Source organism: Protopterus annectens, chromosome 1.part1 (assembly GCF_019279795.1).
Source record: "Protopterus annectens isolate FY-2018-M chromosome 1.part1, PAN1.0, whole genome shotgun sequence".
NCBI lineage: Eukaryota > Metazoa > Chordata > Ceratodontiformes > Protopteridae > Protopterus > Protopterus annectens.
The window spans coordinates 1,892,643,223-1,892,669,575 of NC_056726.1; the positions used below are offsets into that span (position 1 = coordinate 1,892,643,223).

Below are 26,353 nucleotides of genomic sequence, written 5' to 3' on the forward strand. Positions count from 1 at the left end.
ATCTTAGTCAGCAAAATAGAATTAATGAAATAAGATTTTTTTCTTAAAATATAATCAGATTGGGTTCCAGAATCTGCATGTATTCTTTATTGTTATATATTAACCATTTCCATTGCATGTCTTTTATTTCATACTTTCCAAAGTACATACCTAAAATTTTTATTTCTTTTATGTTAAATTCAATTTCTTTGACTCGTTCTATAAATATCAATCCTTTCTCTCTTCTTTATTCAAATACATGCCAATCAGCTGTAAAGATTCACTTAAACAATTCAATATTTTCTTCATACCATCTATGTATATTCTTAGTAACTACCATTATGCCATTTGCATACAATAGTATTATAGGCATTTCAATACCTTCTTGGGTTATGCATCATATCATTACTTATATAACTTACTACAACATTAATTACAAATGTAAATATTGTACTACTCAGTGGACATCCTTGACTTATTCCTCTTTATATACTTATCCATCCATTAATCACCACCCATATATAACTGTATTCAAATGCAGATACACATACATTTATTATCTTCCTATTTATGTTATAGGATTGAAATAATTTCCATAATGTTTCATGATAAAGGGTGTCAAATTATTCAACTGTCCTATCATGGCTTTTAGTTGTTCCTCTCTGTTTACAATGTCATCTAGTAACTGTGTAACTGTCAATAATACCTCCTGACGGTCTCTACTTTTAATGTTATATACTGCACTTTGTATAATACTATTTACTTTTACTGCCATCATCTTCTACTAACTTTTTGCAAAAATCTAATAATCTGGGCTATTCAAGATCATAGTCTTCCAGTTCTGTATATTTTCTCCTTTCTTCCATATGAATTTAAATATACCATTACATAATTCCTCATATCTAAATCTCTCCCTTAACCATTCATTTAGAATTTCAGTAAAACACCTTTTTTGGCATCAAAACATATCTTTATATATTTGGTACTCTATTCCATTTGGTCTTACTTCTCACTCTATATTTAATAATTTAAATTCTCTGTCTAATTCTTTTCCTGGCATCGTTCTGTAATTCTTTAATTTCTATTTTTGAAAAAGCTTTCACTTTCCATTTTCCTATTCTATATATTTCATCTTTAAACATCTCTCTTACACAATCCACTGCTATCTGTATTGTTCCTTCTTTATCCCTAATTCCTCTCATATTACTATCTTCTTTCACTATCTTGCTTAAAGAAGGACATACATCCTTTTTTTTCCTTGAAGAAACTATCTTTGCGTGAATAATGAATTCTTGATTTTCTCTTGATTTATTTTATATATATATATCAATATATATATATATATATATATATATATATATATATATATATATATACATACATATATATATATATATATATATATATATATATATATATATATATATATATATATACTTTTCATTCTTTTCTAAACTCATAAGTGTCGCTTCTTTTTTATTCTTATATCTTTTCTTTATTTCTTTTCTCTTATATGTCATTCCATACAACACCTCTTCCATTTTTATTTGAACAATTTCTATCACTCTGACCATTTCTTATAATAATCGTTCATATTAATATGATTTTTCTACAGTTCTCTATCATCTTTCCTTCTTCATCCCATGCTTTTTCATTTATTCTTTTTCTTCCTTTAACTATTTTCATACATCCTTCTTTTCCCTTTAACACTATCAAAATTGCCCGATGAACTCAGGAATCTGTTTTTATTAGTCTTTCCTCCTTGATATAAAGTCCTAATGATATAAATAAATAATAACTTTCTGTCTTGTGTTCTCCTATGCTATAAGTCCATTTATTAATTTTCCATATATCTAATATCTTCACATATTTCTTGCATACAATCTCTATACCAGAACATGTTTTTTTTGCCTACATTGCATACGTTACCTCCATATAGTGATTCAGTTTGTAACCTTTTTTCTTTCATCAAAAATTTTGTATCTTCCAAAACTATATCAGCATCAAGTCTTTTGCGCCATTCTAAAATACTTATTTTCCTAACCAAATTATTTAAACTATTTACATTAACAGCCATTATTCTACATCTATCTCCTCTTGCTTTTTGCCAAAGAAAACAAAGGTAAAATGGCATTGCCCCAAAACTCACATCTTTCTATTGTTTTATCTTTTTTATTATAAATCCTCACCATATACTTCTTATTCGGCTTGACTTCCAAATCATTTGCACCTTTTTTTTTAGCTCAATCTTTCATGGTATCCACATCTTTTTTTTCTTCCTAATTGCCTCTCTCCCTTTTATCTTCTATACTTTTTCATATTATATATTCTTAATAACGTCCCCTATGATAATACTCTCCCACTTTGTGGCTCACTTGATGAAAGCATGTCTCTTAATAAATCATCTTGCAACCTTTCCAACTGGAGGGGTGTAATAACACAGCCTTCTTTCATTCCTTGATTATCTTCAAATCACTGTTTTTTGAAATAAATCCTCTGAATCCCTGAAAGGCGCAAATGCAGTTCCTTTCACTGTGTCACCTGCCATTTCAACCTTATTTAAATAAGAAGGTTGAAATACCTTCCTCTGCTTGTTCATATCCTCTGACACTCCATCAACATTGCAGAAGGCTTCTCTGCCTTCTCCTTGATTTTTAACTCACCTCTGATATAAAATACAGGTTCTGAAAGCTTAAATGTTTTCTCTTTTCCTCCTTTATCCTCTGTTACATATATTTCAACTGCACAAAGTTTGACTGCCTTTTATATAATTGATTCACCACCATTATCAACTGAAAGTTCAAGCATTCTTTCTCTCTGCCTCTCTGGGCTGCAACTGTACCCAAAATGAGAGCAGGAGGTGTACCAGTGAAAGCAGACCCTGTTCAACAAATGAAGAGTAGTGAAACTTCCCTGATGCCCTGCCCAAATTTCTCCTTGTAGTATAAATACCACCAATGGTCTCCCCTGAAAGGGGCTACTAGCCAAGTGGGACTGACCTGGTCAACAAAGAATAATAATGCTTGACTATGCTCTGTATTGCTAGCAGCATGAGATGCCTTTGTAGTGCTTAGTACAACACTTAGAATTATTAAAAAAAAAAAAAAAAAACACCATGAGGTACTGTACCATAAGACGTGTTTTCTGCTACATTTACTCCAGTGAGCCATAACACCAAAGTGAGGAATTATACTTGGCATAACTCTGTACTCCAGATGAAGTTTAAAAGTACCCATTATTACTTATGTGTTTTTAATACTACTGACATGCCATGGCACTATATAATTTATCTAATGCAATACTTTCCAGCTGTATGCAATGCACAATGGAAGAAGTAGAACAAAGTAACATTCAAGGACTGCTTTTCTGTCCCTTGTAATATTACAGTATGCAGCTGGTTAAAGTGTGATGTGGACCATGAAAAAATGAATTAGTATTTTAACATAGCAGATTACTCCTTTGCATTATGTTATGTTGTATAATTTCCATAACTTAACTTACATTCCTTATGCCAGTTCGCGCTACTTGGTAGGGTTTGCAATGTGAAATTTAAGGATTAAACCCTATTGCACAATACCAACCAGTCTAAGGGTCTTATTCTATATTTTGCTATGAACGTTTTTAGTTGATCCCTAGTCGGTATACTTTCTCCTAAAACAATACTTGCAAAACAAAACGGAGATTTATACAAATACGCACTGTTTAACCAAGGCATTTACACAAACTAAGTGTTCCATTTCTTCACAGACTGCAAAATGATAATTGAGAGTTCTTTGTAATACATGCATGTCTTACAGTCTGTCAAAGCTGGTCTCATATTTATTTATCTCCCTTTTTTTCAGCTCGCTTAAACCCACCAGGTCAATGTCCACTTTCAATGTGAGATCCAAGGTGGTATTTATAAAGGGTACAGAATATTTGGCTGGAGCACTGGGGAAGTGTCCCTTTACCTTCTAATAAGTGCTGTGGAATTCTTTACTTCCATTTGAGCTACCACCAAGTCAGGCAGATGGTACGTAAGGTCAATGCCTCATTTGAAGGACAGCACACTCAGAAGCGCAGCATCCCTTAATCCTACACTACAGTGTCAGCTATAGAAAATGAACCCAAGAAAGTAAGTTTGGAATAGAACCAACAGCCATCTACCTTTTTAGCTTTCAAAAACAAGTGTGGTACATGTTGAGCCCCAGCCACTATCAATTCATGCTTCTAGGCATTCTTGCCAACCAAATCCTTTCAAGTAAACCGGAATCTTCAAATATCAAATATTTTTGAGTGGCTATGTAAAAAAACTGACTGCATTTCTGACTAATGAAAGGAAAAGGAAGATGGCCTGTGCTGTGGAAATATGGAAACTTAGAAGATTACAGACTGTACAAACTATTGTCTGTGCCAGGGAACACCACTACTTCAAATGATAAGTGGTCCGAAACTCTGAATTTCTGGTATTCTAGTAGAAAAGTGAGGGAAAGTAGGCCTCTAACTGTCACTTTTGTGTTGGTACATGAATAAACGAGTCTTTGTGGGTTCTAATTAAGCAGCTTTATTCTATACAAACACATTACTGTAAAGCTTATTTGACAATGACTAAATAACTTATATACAAACTAACTGCTGTGATCATACATGCTTATACACTGGCTGCTTCTTTAAATGGCACTAAGGATTGCACGTGTCTGGAATTTATATGTGCACGCACAGTCTCACATGCTTCTTAAAAACATACCGCACACACGCTACACTATGATCTACACTAACCATCTTCTTTGTCGCACATATGATTAAGTGATGGCCCTACATTATGTCAGAGCAGGTTCTAGGAGGTGGAAGTAAGTGCAATTTGGCATAGTGATTGTTAGAATCAGTTTTCATTCAGTTTTAGCCTGTTTTCTTTGGAGGTAGTGAAAAAGAGGTAAAGGTTAGATGCTTCTCACAGGCAAATAACATAATATGACATTCAGAACACTAAAGAAAACTTTGAGCTCCTTCATGAAAAGCTCTCTGCTATAAAAACTTTGACTCAATGGCATGTAACTGGACAGTCAACAGCGGGTATAATATCAGCATGCAGACATGCTACAGGAAACATAATCTAAATGTCATCTTATCCTGTAGATTAACAGTTTATAGAGAATTCAGACACATCCTGAATGGAAAATATCTAACTTGGTAAAGGGTGTCTGTGCTTTGGCATTATAACATTAATCTAAAGAATCTGGTCAAACATGCCATGTCACAAATGTATATAGGGCCATATCAGACCAGCTTTTTTTCTGTTAATTTATAACAGAGTCCTCAACATCCTGGCATACTAGATACAGTCTCCATACTGGGCCTTCTCCTGTTTCGCATCTACTTCTCAGAAATCAAGCCTAATGTTAACGGCCTCCATCTTACTAGGTTTGCAGATGACTATAAATTGGGAGGTATTATAGTTTCCCTTCAAGATTGAAACATCTTGCAAGTGGGAGCAACACAGACAAATTCCTGGTGTCAATGCCATGGCCTAAAATTCAGTGTAAAAAAATATATTATAATGCTCTTTGGGAAACTGTCAATGCAAGTTAATTACTCCGGTGATGAAATTCCTGTTAAGAGTTGAAGTAATAGGAAGGGATCTGGGAACACATGTTGACATCAATCTGGCCTTTGACCAACATGTAGCTAAGATAATAAGAAACTCATTCTAATATCACCCAACTTATAGGTAAGGGTATAGCATCCAGGTCCAAGGAAGTTATAGTACCACTCTTCTCAATCCTCAAAAGACATATCATTGAATACAGTGCCTGCTTTGGAATGTATCTAACCAGGCACTTACAACAGTTGGAATGCCCACAAAGATTGCTCAACAGGAGAATTCAGGGCATGAATACCCTATCCTACACTAATTGCCTAAAGACTCTGTCTCTGTATTCAGTCTTCTATGGGCTGATGAGAGGGGATCTTTGCATGGTTTACAGGGCTTCCTCAGACCCAGCACTGATGGAACTTTTGCACATACACAAAATAAACAGGACCAGAATACTAGATACAAGAATACAAACCTCACTTCTGGCATAAACAGAATGTGCTGGAGAGACAGAAAATGTGCCTCGTATGATCCATACACTATGGAACAGGCTCCACATCCATGTAAAAGAGAGTTTATCCCTGACCCTATTCAAATAAAACCTTTACATTTGGATGGAAAATTGTAAATTTTTCCCTGGTCTGGTCCCCATACCTCTTATGGACACAGCCCATCAATAAGAAAAGTATTATCTTAACTAACACCTCCCCCATAAATCCTTAGCTAACTGCCTACAAATTGACCTCCCATAATACTTGGGGAAAAATGGTGTGTGGCTATAGCAGTTGCTAGCCTAGTGACAACCTATGAACCTATGAACAACACACTTATGTATTCCACACAACTCTTTTAATATTTTACCATCCTCTTTTATGTGAGCTAACAGTTTGGTTACAGGCAAAGCAAACACACAGTCTCTTCTGATCATTATTTTCTTTTTTAGCCATATGGTGATATTACATTATAGGTTCACAGGTGTGTACTAGGCTATTGGCCCTGGGGCCTTTACAAGCCTAGCCCATAGAAGTGCCCTGGCATTGTGCCACCTAATGTTAGTTCCCAGTGCCTCTATCAAGTAGAGCCACTGGAGTGATCCCCGGGGTGAACTTTCTATTTCCCATCCACTCATCAAGATTTCTCTTGAAGAGTGCTACTGAGGTGCTCTGCTTGACCATAGGTGCCAGAAGTTGTTGAAGACTGGGGGAGGGGGGCAGAGGGTGAGAGGGGCACTTAGTGATCTAAAAAGGTCAGGTGTTTTATAACTATTTACTACCTGAACATAGGTTCACTTGGAGGACATTTTAAGCTTAGCCAATTCCTATTTGGTGCTTGAATTAACATTTTCTGATTGGATTACCTATCCCATGGCTAATAATTGAATATTAGACCTAGTGAGAATAACTGTGATCATACCATAGATAATTTGAGGGGACCCTTGTAAGGGATGCAGCATTTAGGAACTGCCTCTATCCATTAGTGGTATGAGGGGCAATCCTGTAGTACATTTTCTATTACCCATCCTTAGATTCAAGTTGCATTTGAATGTGGACAGATGAGCTTTGTTTTATTTATATGGATAGTCTGTTCTGGAACAGTGATAGCCTCTGTGATATATATCCATCTCTCCACAACATTCAGTTTAGATACTTGGACTGAGTATTTCTGATGCCATTTGATCTGCTGATATTCAGTAGGTCCATCTGTATTAGGTCGGAGGATGCCTTGTATGCCAGACATGCCACCTCTAAGCACCCTCTAGGATACTGAGTATAGTAAGAAATATTAGAGGTGGTCCATGCAAGACCTATTGTTTAGGACCTGCACCCTTTTAGTAAGGTATCTCTGAAGGTATTCCAACTGTTGCATGGGGCTGGACAGATACATGCCAAAGTGGGCATCATACAAAATGATTGACCTAATGAGAGCTTTGTAAAGGGGGATAACAACATCTCTAGATCTAGTCACAATCAATTTGTTTATAAGCTGTGCAATATAGAAAGGCCTTCTTATGCCTCTGGGCACATGCTGATCAAAAGTTAGGTCACTGTACACACAAGTTCCCAGATGCCAAACAATTGGGACAGTTCTCAGAGGGCATTGTCATGATTTTGACACCAGTTATTATTTGGGCCAAAACTTCCAGCATGATGGATAAGTTATTTGCGGATTCAATAACTGCTCCTAGCTTGCAGTCATCTCAAACTTAGTGGGCCAATGCCCTTTGGTATTTCTTTTTACTTTTGAGATGGATATGCCAAACAGAAAAAGTCTCAGAGTCAGCGCCGAACTGTGGGGGACTCCAATGGTGATTGGTCTCGTCCCCTATTTTGATCTCCTGCATCCTGTGAGCAAGTTGGCAATCCAGCTAGTGATGCAAGTGTTTGCTTCTACATTATTCATCTTTTGTACTACACCTGAGTAGGGGATTGTGTCAAAAGGCTTGGCCAGGTCAAGATAATGTGGTGTGAACTGTTTTACCTTCATCCATTGCTTTGGTAACAAGAGTAAAGCTTAAAATTTGCCCATGATTTTCAGCCTTTCACATTTTCCTCTGGGCTGTTTTCAAACACATTTTTAGGGCCATGCATACATGTATGCATTGTTTGATTCACCTTCCTAATTGTATTAAATGTTTTTCCTTGTATAATACAGCACCAGTTGTTAGAATGTGTTTTAAATTTGCAGTTTTGAACAGTCTTCTAGTAAGCAATGAAACAAAATGTATGAACCAATAATGACAAAACTACCCATTTCAGAAAATTTCAGCCATAGAAGGCCACTCAAACTTTTGTCATTACAATCCACCAATATCAGTAAATATGCAAAATCTCTGCAGAAGTAAGTCATCTAAATAATTCCACATTAAAGGTATCTGTAACTAATGAAGAGGTTGCTGCTAGGAAACAACTTTATATTTCATTGTTTCATCTACAAATAAAGTGGTTGTCGCCCTTGAAGAATAATTTGCCTATGTTACATTAAAAATGATAAGCTAGTAATATTGCAATAGAGAATGGATGGCAAACTGATAACAAGTTCATAGTAACTAGGTAATTCCTTCAAAGGAGGACATTCACAGGACTGCAGCATCCACTCCTTTAAAGTACAACACAGTACAGCATCACCGATCCATCTGCATACTGTGGGAGTAGAATCCACAGCCTTTTGCATCAAAAGTAAGGCTACTATCTGTTGTGTTACTAACAATGCAAACAGACTTGGAATAAGCAGCACTAAACTTCTCTCCCCTTGAAGCTTTCAGCTCCTTGTAAATTTTTTTATTTATTTAACAGGAAAGTCCAACTTGGAACAAAGCCAATTTTCAGCAGAGGTCCAGGGAGTAATGCTCCAGATGCATAGGTTCATAGGTTCATAGGTTCATACTAGGCTATCTGCCCAAGGGCATTTATAAGCCTAGCCCATAGTTATGTGGCTTTCGCCACCCCTTTAGTTTAAATAAAAACTATGCCTATCATTTTGCTGTGCCTCTGTCAAGCAGTGACGCTGAAGTAATCCCTGGGGTATATCTGCAATCTCCCATCCATTGGTCAAGATTCCTCATGAACAAGACCAGAGAGGTGCTCTGCCTCACATGTACTGGGATTTTGTTCCACAGCATAGGGAGTCTCTGGGTGATGAATCTGTCCCTCCAGCACGTTCTATTTATAACCGTGTCAAGGTTTAAGTCTCCCGCCCTTGTGGTTCTGAGGGATCTAGATTTTTTGAGGTGAAGCATATTCATCAAATCTGGGTTTGACATGGCCTTATATGTCAGGCACAGGTCACCTCTGAGCAAGCGGTATGAGACTGAATAGAGCTGGAGTTCTTTCAGTCGGGCAGCATAAGACATATTTTTGAGACCCTTTATCCTTTTGGTGAGGAACTTTTGGGGCCTTTCAAGCTGCAGCAGGTGTCTGTCAGATACATTCCGAACGGGGCATTGTACTCAATCATAGGTCTAATAAGTGATGAGTACAGGGGGACGATGACCTCCCTTGATCTAGATGTGAATCCCTTCATGATCAGGTGGGTGATATAGAAGGTTTTCCTAACTACTTTAGCAACATGAGTGTCAAACGAAAGGCTACTGTCAACCTGGGTCCCCAGATCTCTGATGACTTTTTCTGTGCTCAGTGGATTGCCACCTATATGGTAGCTAGGGGTAGCCTTGTTTTTCCCAAAGGGTATGACTATGCATTTTTGGCGTTTAACTTCAGGCCATGGCTCTGGCACCAGTTATCCATTTCTGTGAGGCCCTTCTGGAGGATATCTGTGTCAGATGTGTTTTCGACTATGGCGCCCAGTTTGCAGTCATCTGCAAACTTTGTCAGCCATAACCCTCCTGTGTTTGCTTGTACTTCAGAAAAGTAGATGCCGAACAAGAGTGGACCCAGGACTGAGCCCTGTGGGACACCACTTGTGACAGGCTTTGAGTCTGACATGGCTCCAGCAACTCTGACCCTGTGGGTTCTGTCACTTAGCCAGTTTGCAACCCATCTTGTGATGTATGGGTTTACATTCAAGCTGATGAGTTTTTCGATGATACCTGAGTGGGGTATTGTGTGAAGGCCTTTGCCAGGTCGAGGTAGGCTGTATGGACTGCCTTTCCTCATCAATGGCCTTGGTGACTGTCTCGAAAAAGTCAACCAAGTTTAAGAGGCAGGATCTGCCTTTGACAAAGCCAAACTGAGTTGGATCCAAAGTCTGCAAGTTCCCTATGTCTTTATTTATGAGTTCCATTATGATCCTCTCCATGGCTTTGCAGATAAGGCTTGTCAAGCTAATGGGGCGGTAATTTCCAGGGTCTGTGGAGGCACCGCCCTTATGAAGTAGGACCACAGTTGCCGTCGCCACTCCTTGAGTGCGTATCCTGAGGTGAAGCTAAGATTAAACAGCTGTCCTAACTGTGGGTTTAATTCCTCATTGAGTTCATGAAGCACACAGCCGGGGACACCATCCGGTCCCATGGATGCTGTGTTTTTGCCTTAGTGAGGGCAGTTCTCACCTGGGCGTTGGAGATGTTTGGGGGCTACAATCCTCTGGAATAGATATCTCTCCTTTGGGGGAGGGGAGAAGTTTGCACTGAACCTGTCAGCCAGTATGTTGGCAATGTGTGTAGGTTCAGTAATTTTCACATCATTTTGAACTAATTCTGAGCATATCTGGGAGTTTCCTCCTAGGTTTCTAACATAGCTAAAGAAGGCCTTATGATTCTCTTTAGAGTCCTTGGCGATTTTTCTCTCAAAATTTGCCTTGGATGATTTTATGAGAGCTCTTAGTTTTTACTTATAATGATCAAAGGTGTCTTACCTTTCAAGGATTTTGCTCTATCTTGTAGTAGCTTCCTCCTTTTGTTGTAGAGCTTGTTTATGGCTGGGGTCCACCAGACTGGACGCTTGCCTTTGGTACAGAGAGTCTTAGTTTTGTTTGGGATTGCCTGATCCATGCAGTCCTGTAGGTGCTGGTAGAAGGCATTTGTAAGTGATTCAGCGGTTTGAGTAATGTTTACCACTGGCTCAGGGGCCTTAAAGGAGACCACACTAATTTTTAGAAGTGTGAAATCGGCTTTTGAGAAGTTTTTCACTGTGGTCTTTTTTGTTTCAGGTGGGGCGGGATGAGGACCTCCAGCGAGATTAGTTTATGATCTGATCTCACCAGTGAGGGGTATACTTCCGGTGTTGAACATTTTGATCCCATGTTCGTGATGATGAGATCAAGTATGTTTTCTCCTCTTGTGGGGATGGTGACTAGTTGTTCCATGGCATTTGAGTTTATGAACTCCAGGAATCTTTGGGTTAGAGTGTTCGGGCTTGAGTAGTGTTCCCAGTCTATATTAGGGTAGTTAAAGTCACCTAGTATGATGGTGTTTGGAGATACATTTATCCCTCCAATGTTTTCAGGAAGGCCATGTGAGGTTCCTGAGTTTGAGAGGGTGGCCTGTAACATGCTACAAATTGCAGAGCAGTCTTGCCTATGGTTAATTGCACCTGGATGGTCTCCGATGCATCATGCGTTGCCACCAACCTTGAGGTGTGGGTGTCCTTTATGAATATGGACACCCCTCCTTTCTTGGTGTTGTCCGGATTTTGGGGCGGAGCATGATATGAGGTGAAACCTGTTAGTGCTGGGGTGCTCTCAGGAGCCTTGAACCAGGTTTCTGTCACAGCACAGACATCGATGTTCTCCATATTGAGAAGGGCCTCGAGTGCGTGCATCTTGAGATTGAGACTTCTGGCATTGAGCAGCATTACCCTTAGTTTTTTTTCTTTTTGGTGTTCTAGGGTGGTAGGTTTAGAATTTGAGCCTTGCCTAAAAAGGCACTATGGGGTGGCAAGAGCCTTTGCCAATATCCGGAAGCCCAGGGTGACAGGTGCAAGCCGTCCCTTGCGAAGCAGCGTGGCTTGTCCAGCATGTCATCCCAGGCAGACAGACATTGGATCCCCTTTGAATGACACCAGAATTTAAGCCAATTATTAAAGCTGATCATCTTATCACTGTATTGTGGCATCATTCTAGGTGAAGGTAGGATACTGCTCAAGGTCAGGGTCATACCTGCCTGGGCTACATAATCAGAGAGCTCCTCGATGTCCCTTTTCATGTAGTCCAAGGAGGTACGTCTCAGGTCGTTGACACCAGCGTGGACAATGACTGAGTCGTACTTGTACCTGCTGTTGAGAGACCTGAGTGCTTGCGTTATGTGGCGGATTCTAGCGCCTGACAGGCAGCTTACTGTGACCTTCTCTTTACTCAGTCTGGTGAGCGGGACATGGTAACATGGGAGGAAACTTGAGCCCCCAGAAGAAACCCACCCAAACACCAGGAGGACTTACAGACTCCACATAGAAGCCACCCCAGCCAAGAATTAAACCAGAGACCCTCTTGCTGTGAGACATTTCACACACATGCTACTTAAACAAACAAATGGAGCATGCCATTAGCTTCAGATGCTGACTGACAGCACTTCCTTTGCAACAGAGATCTTGGAGATTGTAAGCTTACAGATTTTTTTCATTGAAGGAGTCCTGGGTTCATACAATGGAATTTCTAAGAAATTTAAAGAGTTTGCAATGGTAACATCCCAAAAATACTGTTATTTTTTTTGTTTTGTTTTTGTTGCAGTATTTAGTTGCTGATATGGTGTGCAGATTATGAAAATCGGACTATTGCAGCCCACAACATTTCTTAGCTGTGTATTGCAGTCTTGATGTTTAGTCAGTTTTACAAAGCATTAGGCAGATAACTGAATGATCAAGGGTATAGTGAGGATTCTCACCAGATTGAGTGAATGGATTTGTTACCATAATTGCTAATAACCCTAATTAGTCATCCAACCTAGACTAGGTAGAATTATTCCTGATGATATACTGTGGGGTATAAAGAATTAGTTAAATACTTTGAAGATTCCCTCACTATTATTAAACAGTTATGGTTTATGGGTGTTATACAATCATCCCTGTGACTGGTGCTTTGTCTCAGAACATCAGAGACTAAGTAGGTTGTGAAGGACATCTATGCAGTATTGAAAAAGGTGAAACTGCCATTGTTTTGGTCACTACATTATCTGATTACATTATGGGACCTACTGAATATAATGCAACTCTTGGCTATGTTTGTTGACTCAGAAGGAAAGCTACATGGGTGCAAGAGTTTAAATTAGCATTCAGTAAGGTGGTGTTATAAATATGGTTATTTATCACTGCAGATAGTCAGGCTGTTCACTGACAATCACATTTTTAGGAGGGCATGCAGAGTAATTTATAAAGAAGGCTAGAATGTGGGCTTCTAGAACTTATCTGTACTACACACACCAGCTACTTAAATAAACAAACTGAGCACACCAGCTACTTAAACAAACAAACTAAGCACACCAGCTACTTAAATAAACAAACAGAGCACACCAGCTAACACACACACACACACACACACACACACACACACACACACACACACACACACACACACACACACACACACACACACACACACACCAGCTACTTAAATAATCAAATGGAGCACAGCAGCTACTTACATAAACAAATGGAACACACCAGCTACTTGCATAAACAAATGGAGCACACCAGCTACTTACATAAACAAGCAGAGCACACTGGCTACTTACATAAACAAACGGAACACACCAGCTGCTAACATAAACAAATGGAGCATCTCCTTACTGTGGATGATCTGCTAGCACTTGATGCGAGCAGGTAGTTGTTTCCACGCACTTTCATATTTAAATAGCGTGCGATGCACGCATCAGTCCTTACAGGTCTTGCAGCTGTAAAAGTGTGGGGGGCTGCTCCCTCCCCCTCTCACCCTATGGTTCCGGTGCCTATGTGCTTGACATGTATGGGAAGTCTATTCCAGAGCATCAGCAGTCTCTGGGTTATGAACCTGTCCCTCTAGCATGTTCTGTTGATTGTGGTAATGAGGTTGAGGTCTCTGGAGTGTGTGGTGCGGAGGGATTGGGATTTCTTTAGATGTATCATTTCTAACAGAACTTGGTCAGACATGGCTTTGTAAGTCAAGCAGAGATTGCCTCATAGTAGATGATATGTGACAGGGGATAGCTGGAGTTTTTTGAGTCTGTACATGTAGGATATGTGTTTAAGGCCTAGGATCCTCTTTGTGAGGTACTTTTGTGGCCTCTCCAGCTGTTGCAGGTGTCTACTGAGGTACATGCCAAATGGGGCATTATACTCTATGATTGGTCTAATGAGGGAAGAGTAGAAAGAAATGATGACCTCTTTCTTCCTGGATGCAAAACCCCTTGGTAATGAGATCTGCCACATAGAAGAACTTTCTGACCACAGTGGCAATGTGGTGGTCGAAGGAGAGGCTGCTGTCAACCTTTGTTGTCAGATCTCTCATAACACCTTCAGTGTTCAGTGGGCTCCCATTGATGTGGTAATTAGTGGGAACTGAGTTTTTCCCAAAGGGGATGATGAAGCATTTTTTGGATTAAACTTAAGGCCATGGTTTCAACACCAGTCATTTGTCTCAGTGAGGCCTTTCTGTAGGATGTCTGCTTCACCTGGGTAGTTAATAAAGGCTCCCAGCTTGCAGTTGTCTGTGAATTTGGTCATCCAGAGTCCCTCTGTGTTGGCCTGGACTTCTGAGAAGAAGATGCCAAACAGGAGAGGATCCAGGACCGATCCCTGTGGGACTCCACTCATGACTGGTTGGCAGTCTGACTTGGAGTTCACTACTTTCACACTGTGTGTTCTATCTGTGAGCCAGTTTGCAACCCACCCAATGATATAGGGGTTGTTGCCTAGTTTGATGAGTTTATCAATAATTTCTGAGTGAGGAATGGTATCAAAGGCCTTGGCCAGATCAAGGTAGGCTGTATGAACTGCCTTACCTTCATCCATCAGTCTGGTGACTGACTCAAAGAAGTCAACCAGGTTGAGCAGGCATGATCTACCTTTCACAAAACCAAATTGTGTGGGATCTAGAGTTTGGAGATTCCCTATATCTTTTTAATTAGGTCCATAATGATGTACTCAATAGTCTTACATATCAGACTCATCAGGCTAATGAGGCGATAATTTCCAGGATCTGTAGTCACTCCTCCTTTATGGAGAGGGATGACTGTAGCAGTGCACCATTCACTAGGCACAAAGCCTGAGATGAGGCTGTGAGTGAACAGTGCACACATATGTGGTGCCAGTTCACTTTGTAATTCATGTAGAACACAGTCAGGGACATTACTGGGTCCCATGGAAGGTGTATTCTTGGCCTTAGACAGTGCAGCTTTAACCTGTGCTTCAGTAATGCAGGGTGGCTGGCATTCTTCTGGTATTGAGATTGGTCCATTGGGGGGGGTGTAAAGTTGGCATTGTATCTGTCAGCCAGTATGTTGTCTATATCTGTTGGCTCAGTATAGGAGGTACCATTGTGTAGTAACTCAGAGCAAATCTGGGTATTCCCATGGAGATTCTTGATATAACTAAAGAAGGTTTTGTGGTTGTTTTTAGTGTCTGCTGCAATTCTGCCTTCATAGCTGGCTTTGGAGGTTTTGATGAGGGATCTCAACTTTTTGTTGAGGCTAATCAGGGATTTTTTCCAGTCTTGGGACTTCACCTTTTTCTGAAACAGTTTCTTCCTTCTATTGTAGAGTGTATTAATGGCAGGGGGGCCACCACTTTTTTTGGAGGAGAACATCTTGGTTCTGTTGTGTATGGCTAGTTCCATGCATTTATGTATGGATTTGTACAGTGTATTGGTGTATGATTTGGCAGTCATGCATCTATTTTCCATCGGCATGGGTGCCGTGAAGTTAACCTCTTCTGTTTTTAGGAGTCCAAAGTCACCTTTGGACAAGTTTTTCATGATGGATAACTTTGCGAAGGCTGAGGGTGAGATATGGTTTTCCATGTTGATTAGTTTGTGGTCGGATCTAACCAGGGAGCAATTGACTATTGGCGTAGAGCAACAGTTGTTCCTTTTAGTAATAACCAGGTCAAAGATGTTACTTCCTCTAGTTGGGGGTAAGAATGAACTGGTCCAGAGCATCGAAATTGATGAATTCCAGGAAGCATTAGGCCAGAGCATTGGTGCTTGAGTAGTTTTCCCAATTGATGGAGGGGTAGTTGAAGTCTCCTAGTATGAAAGTGTTGGGTTGGACTTTGACAGATTTCAGGGTGCTTAGGAACATGGCCTGAGAGTCTAGGGACATGGTTGAGGACCTACAGCAGGCTATGACCTGGAACACAGTCTTACACAGTGTTAGTTGTACCTGAAGTATCTCAGATGCATCTTGCTGGACTACTATTCTGGAGATGTGCATATCCTTTATGAATATGGAGACACCACCACCTCTGGATCTTTGGTCCATTTGCTCTTAAATGTGCCATTTCTTAAAGATAACTCTATGGCTTCTACCTTTGAGTACACTATAGATTGGATTTCCAAATCAAGTATCGATATTATACCTATTATACAGACCCATTAATATAATTTGCATTTCCTATATTTCCTTTGCTCAAGTGACAGTCATAGTCCTGAGGCTTTGCAAGTATTTCTCAAGTAAATCAGTAGAATGCCAGATAGCTTGCTTCTAACATTCCTCTGAAAGGATATGACCAAATAAACTATATTTTTAAAAAAAAAGTATCAAAAATAATTTCATTCTTTTGTGGTCTCATTATCTTATGTTTTATATAGCTTATATACATCTTTGTAATATGATTTTTACACCCATCATCCTATTATATATACAGCACATAGCATAAGCAAGTCATTTTCGGAATTTTTTTTTTTTTTTAGCAAAGTAGATAACTGCTTCATGTAGGTGATTTTTCCTAACTGGACTGGGCAGTTGTTTACGCAGGTAAACAAACTGACTAAATAACTTAACTAACTAAATAAATAAATGGACTGCTCTCAGCCATGTCCTGGGCCTTAAAAGCAAAAGCAAAATGAACAAGTCTGTTGATAAATTAGTGTTGCCAATTGTTTTGCTTGATTATGGAAGGAAACTGGAAATGCTGGAGAAAACTCACATAGACATAGGGATAGCATTCATACTTTACACTGGCACTAACTGGAGATCAGGATTGAACCTTGGATTCTGAAGAAACAAGGGAGAAGTCTTAACAATGACACATTGTGCTACTCAATGAATTAAATGCTCTGTTCTAGTTCTGCCAAACATAGGCGCATATACTCTTTGTACTGGTTTGGCTGAATGACGTTAGCTTGTACAATTGGGGTTCCAAGGACCTTTCTACATTTTCACAGATCTTGCAGAAAAACAAAACCACTAAAATCTCTAGGGTTTTGGATTTGTTTGTGCTCTATGAATGCTCACTTGATTTTGTGAGCAGGAAAAAGTCAAAATTTTATTTCAGAAAGAGGTAAACAAATGTTATGTTTATGAGGGATTTCACTCCCCCGTGAAAAATAGTGCAGAACCAATGATACATATGAAATATGAGATAAAATATGCATTTAGATAAAATGAATTTTCATCATTCTTCCTAAACAATTTTGCGATGGCACTTTAAAACACTGCAGATAAGTATTATAGAATTGCAGACCATTAAAGTGAACTTTTGCATGCCCACACAAGTAAATAAATATGACAATGGTTACACATTAAAGGAAGATTATGGTAGACCCTACACTGGAAAAAAGGTAATCCATAGCATTCTGTCAGTGCAAAGCATTGAAATCAAGGGTATTTCAAAGTCACACATATACAGGCAAACACATACAGACAGACAGACATTTAAATGTATCACATTGTAGATTAAAAAGTGAAAATTAACATGTTGTAAACACACAACAAGCCAGATGAAATCAACAGCAGGAGGAAGCCAGGCATACATGAGATTAGCAACTACAAGATTTGGCAGTTCAGACCTAGTTTTTATTCCTTCTTGTAACTGATCTCCAGAACTAATGTTGGAATTATGAATGGAAAGATCTTCCAACTCCAAGGTTGCACCAACTTGAAGAAGGTAGAAATTTCCCAATCAAAGTGAATTACTACCAGCTCACAATTAGAAATTGCACCAACAATGATTTCCTTTGGGGAAAAGCATTTACCATAAGACCATTCATCTATTTTTCTTTTCTGTCGGTTACTAATGTTCAAGCAATTTCTCCTTGAGTATGAGTAGAGGAGCTAGATAAATGTCTTGAGCAAATTATGGTGTGTGGTTTTCTGTTGGCGGATTGTCCTTGTTTTCATACTGAGCAGTCGCAAGACTAGAGTACTAATTATTACTATTCCCTACAAGAAAACATCTTGCTCTTAGTGTGTGTCATATGCTGATCCCTTGATAAATCCCCAAATTGCTAGATGTGAAATTCTGTAGTGCCACCTATGAGCAGACATTGAAAACAAACAATAGTCGTCTTATCACATTTTTAACAACTTGTTGATGATGTAAAATCCTTACTCATTGAGGTTAACTTAAAAATCCTGAGCCACAAAAAGTAGTACATGCATTTTTTATTCTGATAACACTTTATCAGTATATTTGTTTCTGTAACTCACAGACTTGGGAGGAGAGAGACCTAAACAGCAACCTACTCACAATCATCTGAAATGACAGACTGCATTACAAACAAGGCAAAGAATGAATCAAGGACTGAAAGATTTACCCATAGTGGAAAAGAAAAAAAAATGGGGACAATCAAGTAGAATATCAAATAGGACTCAGAAGTTTAAATGATGTTAAACAGGAAAATATATTTAGGTAAAACAAGTACTTATGACAAAACTAGGGCAAGACAAAAATGATGAGCAGTATGTCCTGCAAAGATGTGGATGGATTGTGTGAGAGAAGACCCTTGACAGGTAGACATAACTGCCAAAGAAGGTAGGCACTGAATTGAAAGAGATGGTGAAAGTTGACATGACGCCACAACTCGATGTAGAAAATGCAAAAAATGGGGTTTATGATGATAAGGAAAAAGATATGCAATAGGCACAGAATTATAAGGAAGCATTTGCTAAATAAAACTGCACACCAAATGTCTTCAACAGTCTCCTTGTAGAAGAAACAACAATTTAAGGCAATCATGAAAAAAAAACTAGAATCTCCTTGTGTTCTGACTGAGTGTGCTTCCCGGCTGATAAGTATATATTTTGGCACTTTTTAACTGTTCAGAGTTGAATAAAACAATAACTGAATTCAGTTCAGAATAAAAAAAAAATCTAAGCTTGTTTCCTGACTTTCCTGTAACTAGTCTAGTCCAGATACAGATTTGCTGTATTCAGCACTGTTTGTAAGCTTCTGAGTCCACCAAGCCTTTCTGTGTTGGAGGGAAGCCTTCTAGCTTATCCGTGGTAGTGATAAGCACTAGGTGGCCTATCTACTACAAGAAGAGTGGCATCTGGCCCAGAAATTGTAGTTTACTGGACATTTGGGCAGTTTTTCCATCTCTTTCAACTTTATGGTTTAAAAGCCCATGTTTGCTCTTGTTTCCAGCTTTTCCTGTAGCCTATCTACCACAACAGCAGTGTTTTTTGGCCCAGAAATTGTAGTTTGTTGGCCATTTGGGCACTTTTTCCATCCCTTTCAACTTTCTGGTTTAAAAGCCCACCTTTCTGAGCAGTTTCAAAGCCTGCTCTTCAATGTTTCCCTTACATCTGCTAGTTCTCTCCTCTCCTGCACTTTTACTAGCTTATCAGTCTAGTATTTTACCAGACTTCTTGTAGCAATTATTGTAGCTACCAGCACTAAATGTTCCACAAGAAATCCGCTCCAGTGCTTATTATTAATGCCCATCCCTCCAACCATGTCTAAAGGTCAGTTCCCTGTGCTTTCACCTATTAACCTGGTGAAACTGTGCATCCTGAGGCAATGTAGCAACTGCCTTATGCACACCGACAACCTTCTTCTCTTACCTCCCAACACTCAGACTTGCGAGAGATGCACTTATATATCCAAATTGGAAGCCAGGCACTCTCCAGCCAAGAACAAAATAGCTGGTCAAGAACAGAAGGTCAAAGCTTGCACCACACCACATGAAACACATAGCCCTCCAGAACACACACCAGCACTGCCTCCACATAAAAACACCAACCAAACACCCACCTTCGTGGAGGCTCTCAGTAAAAATCTACCCAAACAGCAGAAACCTCCAAGGCAGAAATCACATGACCACCACAGCACAACACTAATCACGAGACACATAACGCTTCTAAAAAGTGTGCCACTTAACCAGAACCCCTAAGGCAAAACAGCATGCCCAAATGATTCAGTCCAGGGCACTCTCCTATTTGGTATCTACATCTCTGAAGTCCAGGCCAACATGAAGGGACTTTGGCTGACAATGTTCACAGATGATTGCAAGTTGGGAGCTAGTATTAACTCCCCAAGTGATGTTGACATCCTACAGTAAGGCCTCATTGAGACCAGCGACTGGTGTCAGAACCATGGCCTTAAGCTCAATGCCAAAAAATGTGTCATCGTCCTCTTTGGGAAAAACCAAGTTCCCAAGAATTACCACATCAATGATAGTCCACTGAACACAGCAGGCATTATAAGAGATTGGGGAACACAAGTTGACAGCAACCTCTCTTTTGACCACCACACTGCCACTGTGGTCAGAAAGTCTTTTTATGTGGCAAATCTCATTACTAAGGGTTTTGCATCCAGGAAGAAAGAGGTCATTGTCTCCCTCTACTCTTCCCTCAATAGGCCAATCATTGAGTACAATGTCCCATTTGGCATGTACCTCACTAGACACCTGCAACAACTGGAGAGATCGGAAATGTACCTCACAAAGAGGATCCTAGGCTTTAAACACTCATCCTCTATAGAAAGACTCAAAAAAAACTCCAGCTATTCTCTGTCGCTTATTGCCTACTTAGAGTAGATTTCTGCTTGACTTACAAAGCCATGTCTGACAAAGCTCTGTTAGAAATGCTACATCTAAAGAAATCCCAATCCCTGTGCACCACACACTGCAAAGACCTCAACCTCATTACCACAATCGACAGAATGTGCTGCAGGGACAGGTTCATAACCCAGAGACTTCCCATACATGTCAAACAGAGCACCTCACTGGCCCTCTTCAAGAGAAATCTTGATGAGTGGATGAAAAACAGAAAATTCACCCCTGGGATCACTCCAGTGGCTCTTCTCTATGGAGGCACTGGTAACTAACATCAGGTGGCATGATGCCAGGGATATCTATCGGCTAGGCTTGTAAAGACTCCAGTGCCATTAGCCTAGCACATACCTATGAACCTATGAAATCATAGACTAGACATAACACTATTTTTCAAAATATCGACTAGATAACTTAAAACATGCTTCATATAATATACAGAGACAGATTATGTACACCACATCTTTCTTGCTTGCTATTATTGTTTATATTGCTTTGTTATTAATAGCAGATTATTTAAAGAATGCACTAATAAATCATTAGATAATGCTGCTATGATCCGCTGATTTAGCTCTGAATGTACCATTTCATGTTCCACATGTTACAAAGAGTGCTTTCTAGTTATGCTTTATTAAAATTACTAAGAATCTGGTAAGGCTGAAGTCATCACTGCAGCTATATAATAATGGCACTCTGGGTACAACAGAAACATTAGCTGGCAAAGCCACGGTTACCACCATTTATTAATATGCTTAGACAAGATAAAGAGGAGCGAGACCTGGGACCCAGAAAATGAGACAATCTGTTTTGCAAACTAAGAAAAGTTCCACTTACTCTCCCAACTTCTACCAGTTTCGTTATCATTACAATACTGGAACAGTGCTCCTGCCACACCATCCGCCAGAAATCATACACCATCTCTTGTTTAGGACCTAAAGTTAAAACAATGTATGTTATTGCTAGGAATTTCTTTGCAATAATTTAATGTAATCAATAACCAAACAGTTTTTTTTTTTCTACAGGTTCTGATAAACAGCAGAAAGAGGCAACATGTATGTCATGATATGAATTACTGTATGGTCTTTTTGAAATATTTCCCGTAATGTTTTTTAGGAGTCCAGATATTTCACTTCTTAACCTTGACAGAAAAGAGTCATTTTAAAGGACGTTAATTTCCTTAAAATGGCAATGCCATTCAAGGGATGAACATGGATAGATGCAATTTTTGTATCTACATATTGATGTTTCCAGGCATTTATGTTCAAGACAAAACAGATGTTCAACAGTCAACCACTGCATAAAAGAATTTAAACTTACCAGTTTGCAAAAATATAATGCTGTGATGTTACTGATACCTCCTCATGCTTTACTCCTTGTGATTATACACTGCTACATTTTTAACATAATTACAATGTTACAAACATGACTGAAATACAGCATTAATAACAGATGTACCATTGATCAATATTTCCAATGCTTTTTATTTAAAAACAAGCCTAAACTCTATTATAACACTGCTCTTAATGAGCCAGTAATATTGCTAAGTACTAGGCAAAGATGTGCATTTTTAATTACAAATAAATGTATCAGAAATTTATTTGAAAATGAAATGTTCTTTTATGCATTTCTCAGATCAGAACAGTGTTAAAATAGATAACAATATGTGCATATCTAAAGCTAATGCAAACACATTTTACTGTGCCACTGTCTGTTTTTTGTGCATTAAATATCTACAGAACTAACATGCCTTGGGTGAAGAGTGCATAACATTTTCTTTTTCCACCTTTCTTAACACATAGGTGAAGGCAGCAGGAAGCACAGCTAACAACTTTCTTAATATCTGATGACTCAGCAGATAATGAAAGCAGACTGCAGGGATAAATGTGACAGCAATGTCAACGCAAATGAAAAACTGTTAGCTAAATAATGCTGAGACACAATATAGTGCTGATGAAAACATTGTTCTGAGTTAGATTTAACAAACGATGGCACACAGAATAAAGTTGTTTTAAAGAAGATAAGACTGAACTTTCACACTGTACAGCACTTTTCCTGAAAAGCTACAAGACTATACATGCCTGCCTTTGCAGGTGGGAAGCTAGAGTTTTAATGCACATTCATGCTCTGGGAGATTAAAACATGAAACATGCATTTATTATGCCTGTTGTCTTACATAAGTTTTGTTTACTTGTTTTGTGCAAGAACACTCATTAAAGCTAGACAAAGGTTACTACAAATTGTCATTTGAAAAGATGTATGCAACATTTAAAACACTGTTAAAGTATCTCTCTGAAAAGACCTATAGTCTTTCTTGAACTTTTATTAAACTTATTGCGGAAAACATTCTACTAAATATCCATGCGCAGTCAACAGCCTTGTCCCTATCTCAGTGGTGCTAACTGTGGATATGAAGTTCCACAGGGTTTTCTTAGTCCATGAGAGGTCTCTAAGATTTCCATGAATAATTTTCCCTTTTGGTTTAGTTATTAGCAATAGTAACTCATAAAATGAACAAGCTCTGTACTATTCCATTATGAAACTGTTATTGATCTGAAAGGAGTGCAGCTTTTTGCATTAATTTCCTATGCTTCTCTGGGAGCTGAATACTCTGAAACCAAATGTTTCAGTTGTCAAAATGCTTAGCCTACACAAAATTTCTGGTAATAAACAAAAAGAAAACCACCAGAGAAAAATATTGAAAAGTTATCATATTATATGGTTCCTTTCATATAATGCAGTGATAAATGATTTATCAGAAATGTGACTCCCAATAGTCATTTAAAACAACAGTATTGCAGCTTTGGCACAAGTTCTACACTCTGGAAAAAATGCCTCAAAGTTTGAAACTAACTTCAACATACACTTCCTAAACATTCTAGAAGAGAATTGTTGACTACCTTCGTGAACTAGTAATTACACTACTACTACTAACTTCTGGGGAAGCCAGCAAACAAGTAATGCTGACAATTGCTTAGGGATTTTTTTCACAAATTAACCCTAATTATTTTCTTCAGGTACTGATCAGCAAAACAAAATTTCAATTTACACATGTAGGCATAACCTTGATTAATTGCAAAGAGTAATGCATATCCCAGATTGGTACAAGAGACTTTAGGAAAAACTAGAAATCTACTGCACACAACTATCTAGAATAATATAAAATAACATATTCCTAAGTACAAGAGACTGGGAGGTCAGTTATTTCTTCAAACGCCATCTAAGCAAAAGAGCATTTTGTCCAATTCCTCTGCAACAATAAGTATTCTTATTTTTCACAACTCCACCTCTTTCAGCAACCAGGGATGTGGGTGGGGTTGTGTTGCTACTAGATCTGTGACTGGCATTGCACCTGATGAAAATGTTTTCAACAAGCTGTGAACAATCACTGCAGATTAGTTTCTAAGACTATTGTGGGAAAATAGAAATTAAATTTGGTTTCCTTTTCTGCAGCTTGAGAACAGAAATCATCTGTCTAGTGCATCATGTTGTAGTGCTAAACATTTTCTAAGCACATACAACCATCCAGCATACAAACCTGTATGCATTTAGCAGATACCGCTTCTCCCATTCATTGAAGCAGGCACATTATTTTTCTTAAAAGGCATTATTTAGTAACCAAAAAAACAGCAGTCATCAAATGCTGCATTTGCAACCACATGAATACAAGAATTCCATGATCAAGTAAAACAAAAGCATTTATCTTACCTACACAAAAATACCTATCACCTAAATTAAAACACTGATTCTTCCTGTCACACGCCTTTGTTTGTGTTGATGCTTTAGAGTAATGTGGGGTCTAATAGCAGGCTGTTATGTATACATAACACCTTAAATGGTATAACCAATGGATCCATGTGCATTTTTAATGGTGCCAGAAACATGGCCTCAAGCTGAATGCCAAAAAATGCATCATCATTCCCTTTGGGGAGAGTGACGACCCCACATATTATCACATTAATAACAATGTCATGTCCTAAGTACACAATCAGTAGTGAGGGATTTGGGCACCCAGGTTGATAGCAATCTGACTTTTAACCACCATGTTGCTTCCATTGTACAGAAAGCTTTCTACATGGCCCAACTCATAAGTAAGGGTACCTCATCCAGGGACAAAGAGGTCATAACATCCCTGTATTATTCCCTTATAAGGCCAATTATTTATTGAGTACAACACCCCCTTTGGTATGTACCTTGTAAAGAACATGCAGCAGATGGAGAAACCACAGAGGCCTCCTCACCAGGAGAATCCAGGGCCTCAAACATCCACCCTACATAGATAGGCTAAAAGCCCTGTCTGTCTACTCAGTTTCATAGAGACTCCTCAGAGGTGACCTTTGTCTGGCATGCAAAGCAATCTCAGACCTTGCCTTGATGGGACTGCTGCATATCCACCAGTCAAGCTCCACTCGAGCAACCAGTATGAGTGCCCTCAATCTGGTCTGTGATATCAATAGGACTTGTTGGCAGAACAGATTAGTGTCCCAGAGACTCCCCCATCTGTGGAATAGACTCCCTCTCCACATCAAGCAGAGTACCTCATTATCCCTTTTTAAGCACAACCTGGATAACTGGATGGGAAACAGAAAATACACACTTGGGATTCCACCTGTGTCCTTGCTGAAAAGGGGCTTAGGGTGGTGACTTGTCTAAACATGGGCTAAACTCCTGGCTAGGCTTATAAGGGCCTCAGGGCCAATAGCCTAGTAACCTCCTATGATAATATTTTTGGTACATGGATGCATCTGGTTTAATATAGTAGTCTGAGGTTGGCCAGCTTCATTCTGTAAAGGGATGATCCTCTGACTATTGTCCGAATAACCCTCATCTGATCACAAGACCCCCCCCCCCCCAATGGTGAAAGAAAGACTAAGATGTAGTCCATGTTGGCTTTTACTGACCAGCAGTATAAAGCAATGCAACCATGGAAATAATGCACATGTCCATGAACTGCAAGCTCTAGGTGAATATCAGAGCCACTGTGCAGGAGTAAAGGACCCAAATCCTTTAACATGCCATTGCTCATGTTATTTCTTCAATATGAGAAAGAACAGACCAGTGGAGGAATGAAAGGTTCAGAAAGAACTACAACACAGCCTGAAAGTTAGAAACAGGCTTTTGGGAAATATTAGTCAAAAACAAGGAAAAAGGGTTTTGGTAGAAGAAGCCAAAACATGACAAGACGATTAGTTTGATTTTAGAATTCTTATTATTTTTTTATTATTCTTTATTCTTCTAAAATAATAATTTACAATTAAAATGAGCAGATTCTACACAGAAGGCATTCCAGCCATGAACAGAGCTAGAGTTACAGGACCACTGATATGAGGTAATAAGACTAACTACTGTGCCACTGTATGTCTCCATTTGCAAATTAATAAAAGAGAAAGAAAAATATTCTTACTACCAAAGTAGAAAGCATATAATTCACAAGTCAATGTAGGTTAAAAT

At 38.9% G+C, this 26,353-nt stretch overlaps 1 protein-coding gene across 1 annotated transcript in view; it reads right to left on the minus strand.

The window, feature by feature from the left end:
* Positions 1–26,353, minus strand: part of PTPRU (protein tyrosine phosphatase receptor type U) — a 4,710,560-nt gene that overhangs the window by 852,278 nt on the left and 3,831,929 nt on the right. The window contains exon 22 of the mRNA XM_044089740.1: positions 21,740–21,837. Coding sequence (XP_043945675.1) covers positions 21,740–21,837 — 98 coding nt within the window. The remainder of the gene's footprint in view (positions 1–21,739; positions 21,838–26,353) is intronic.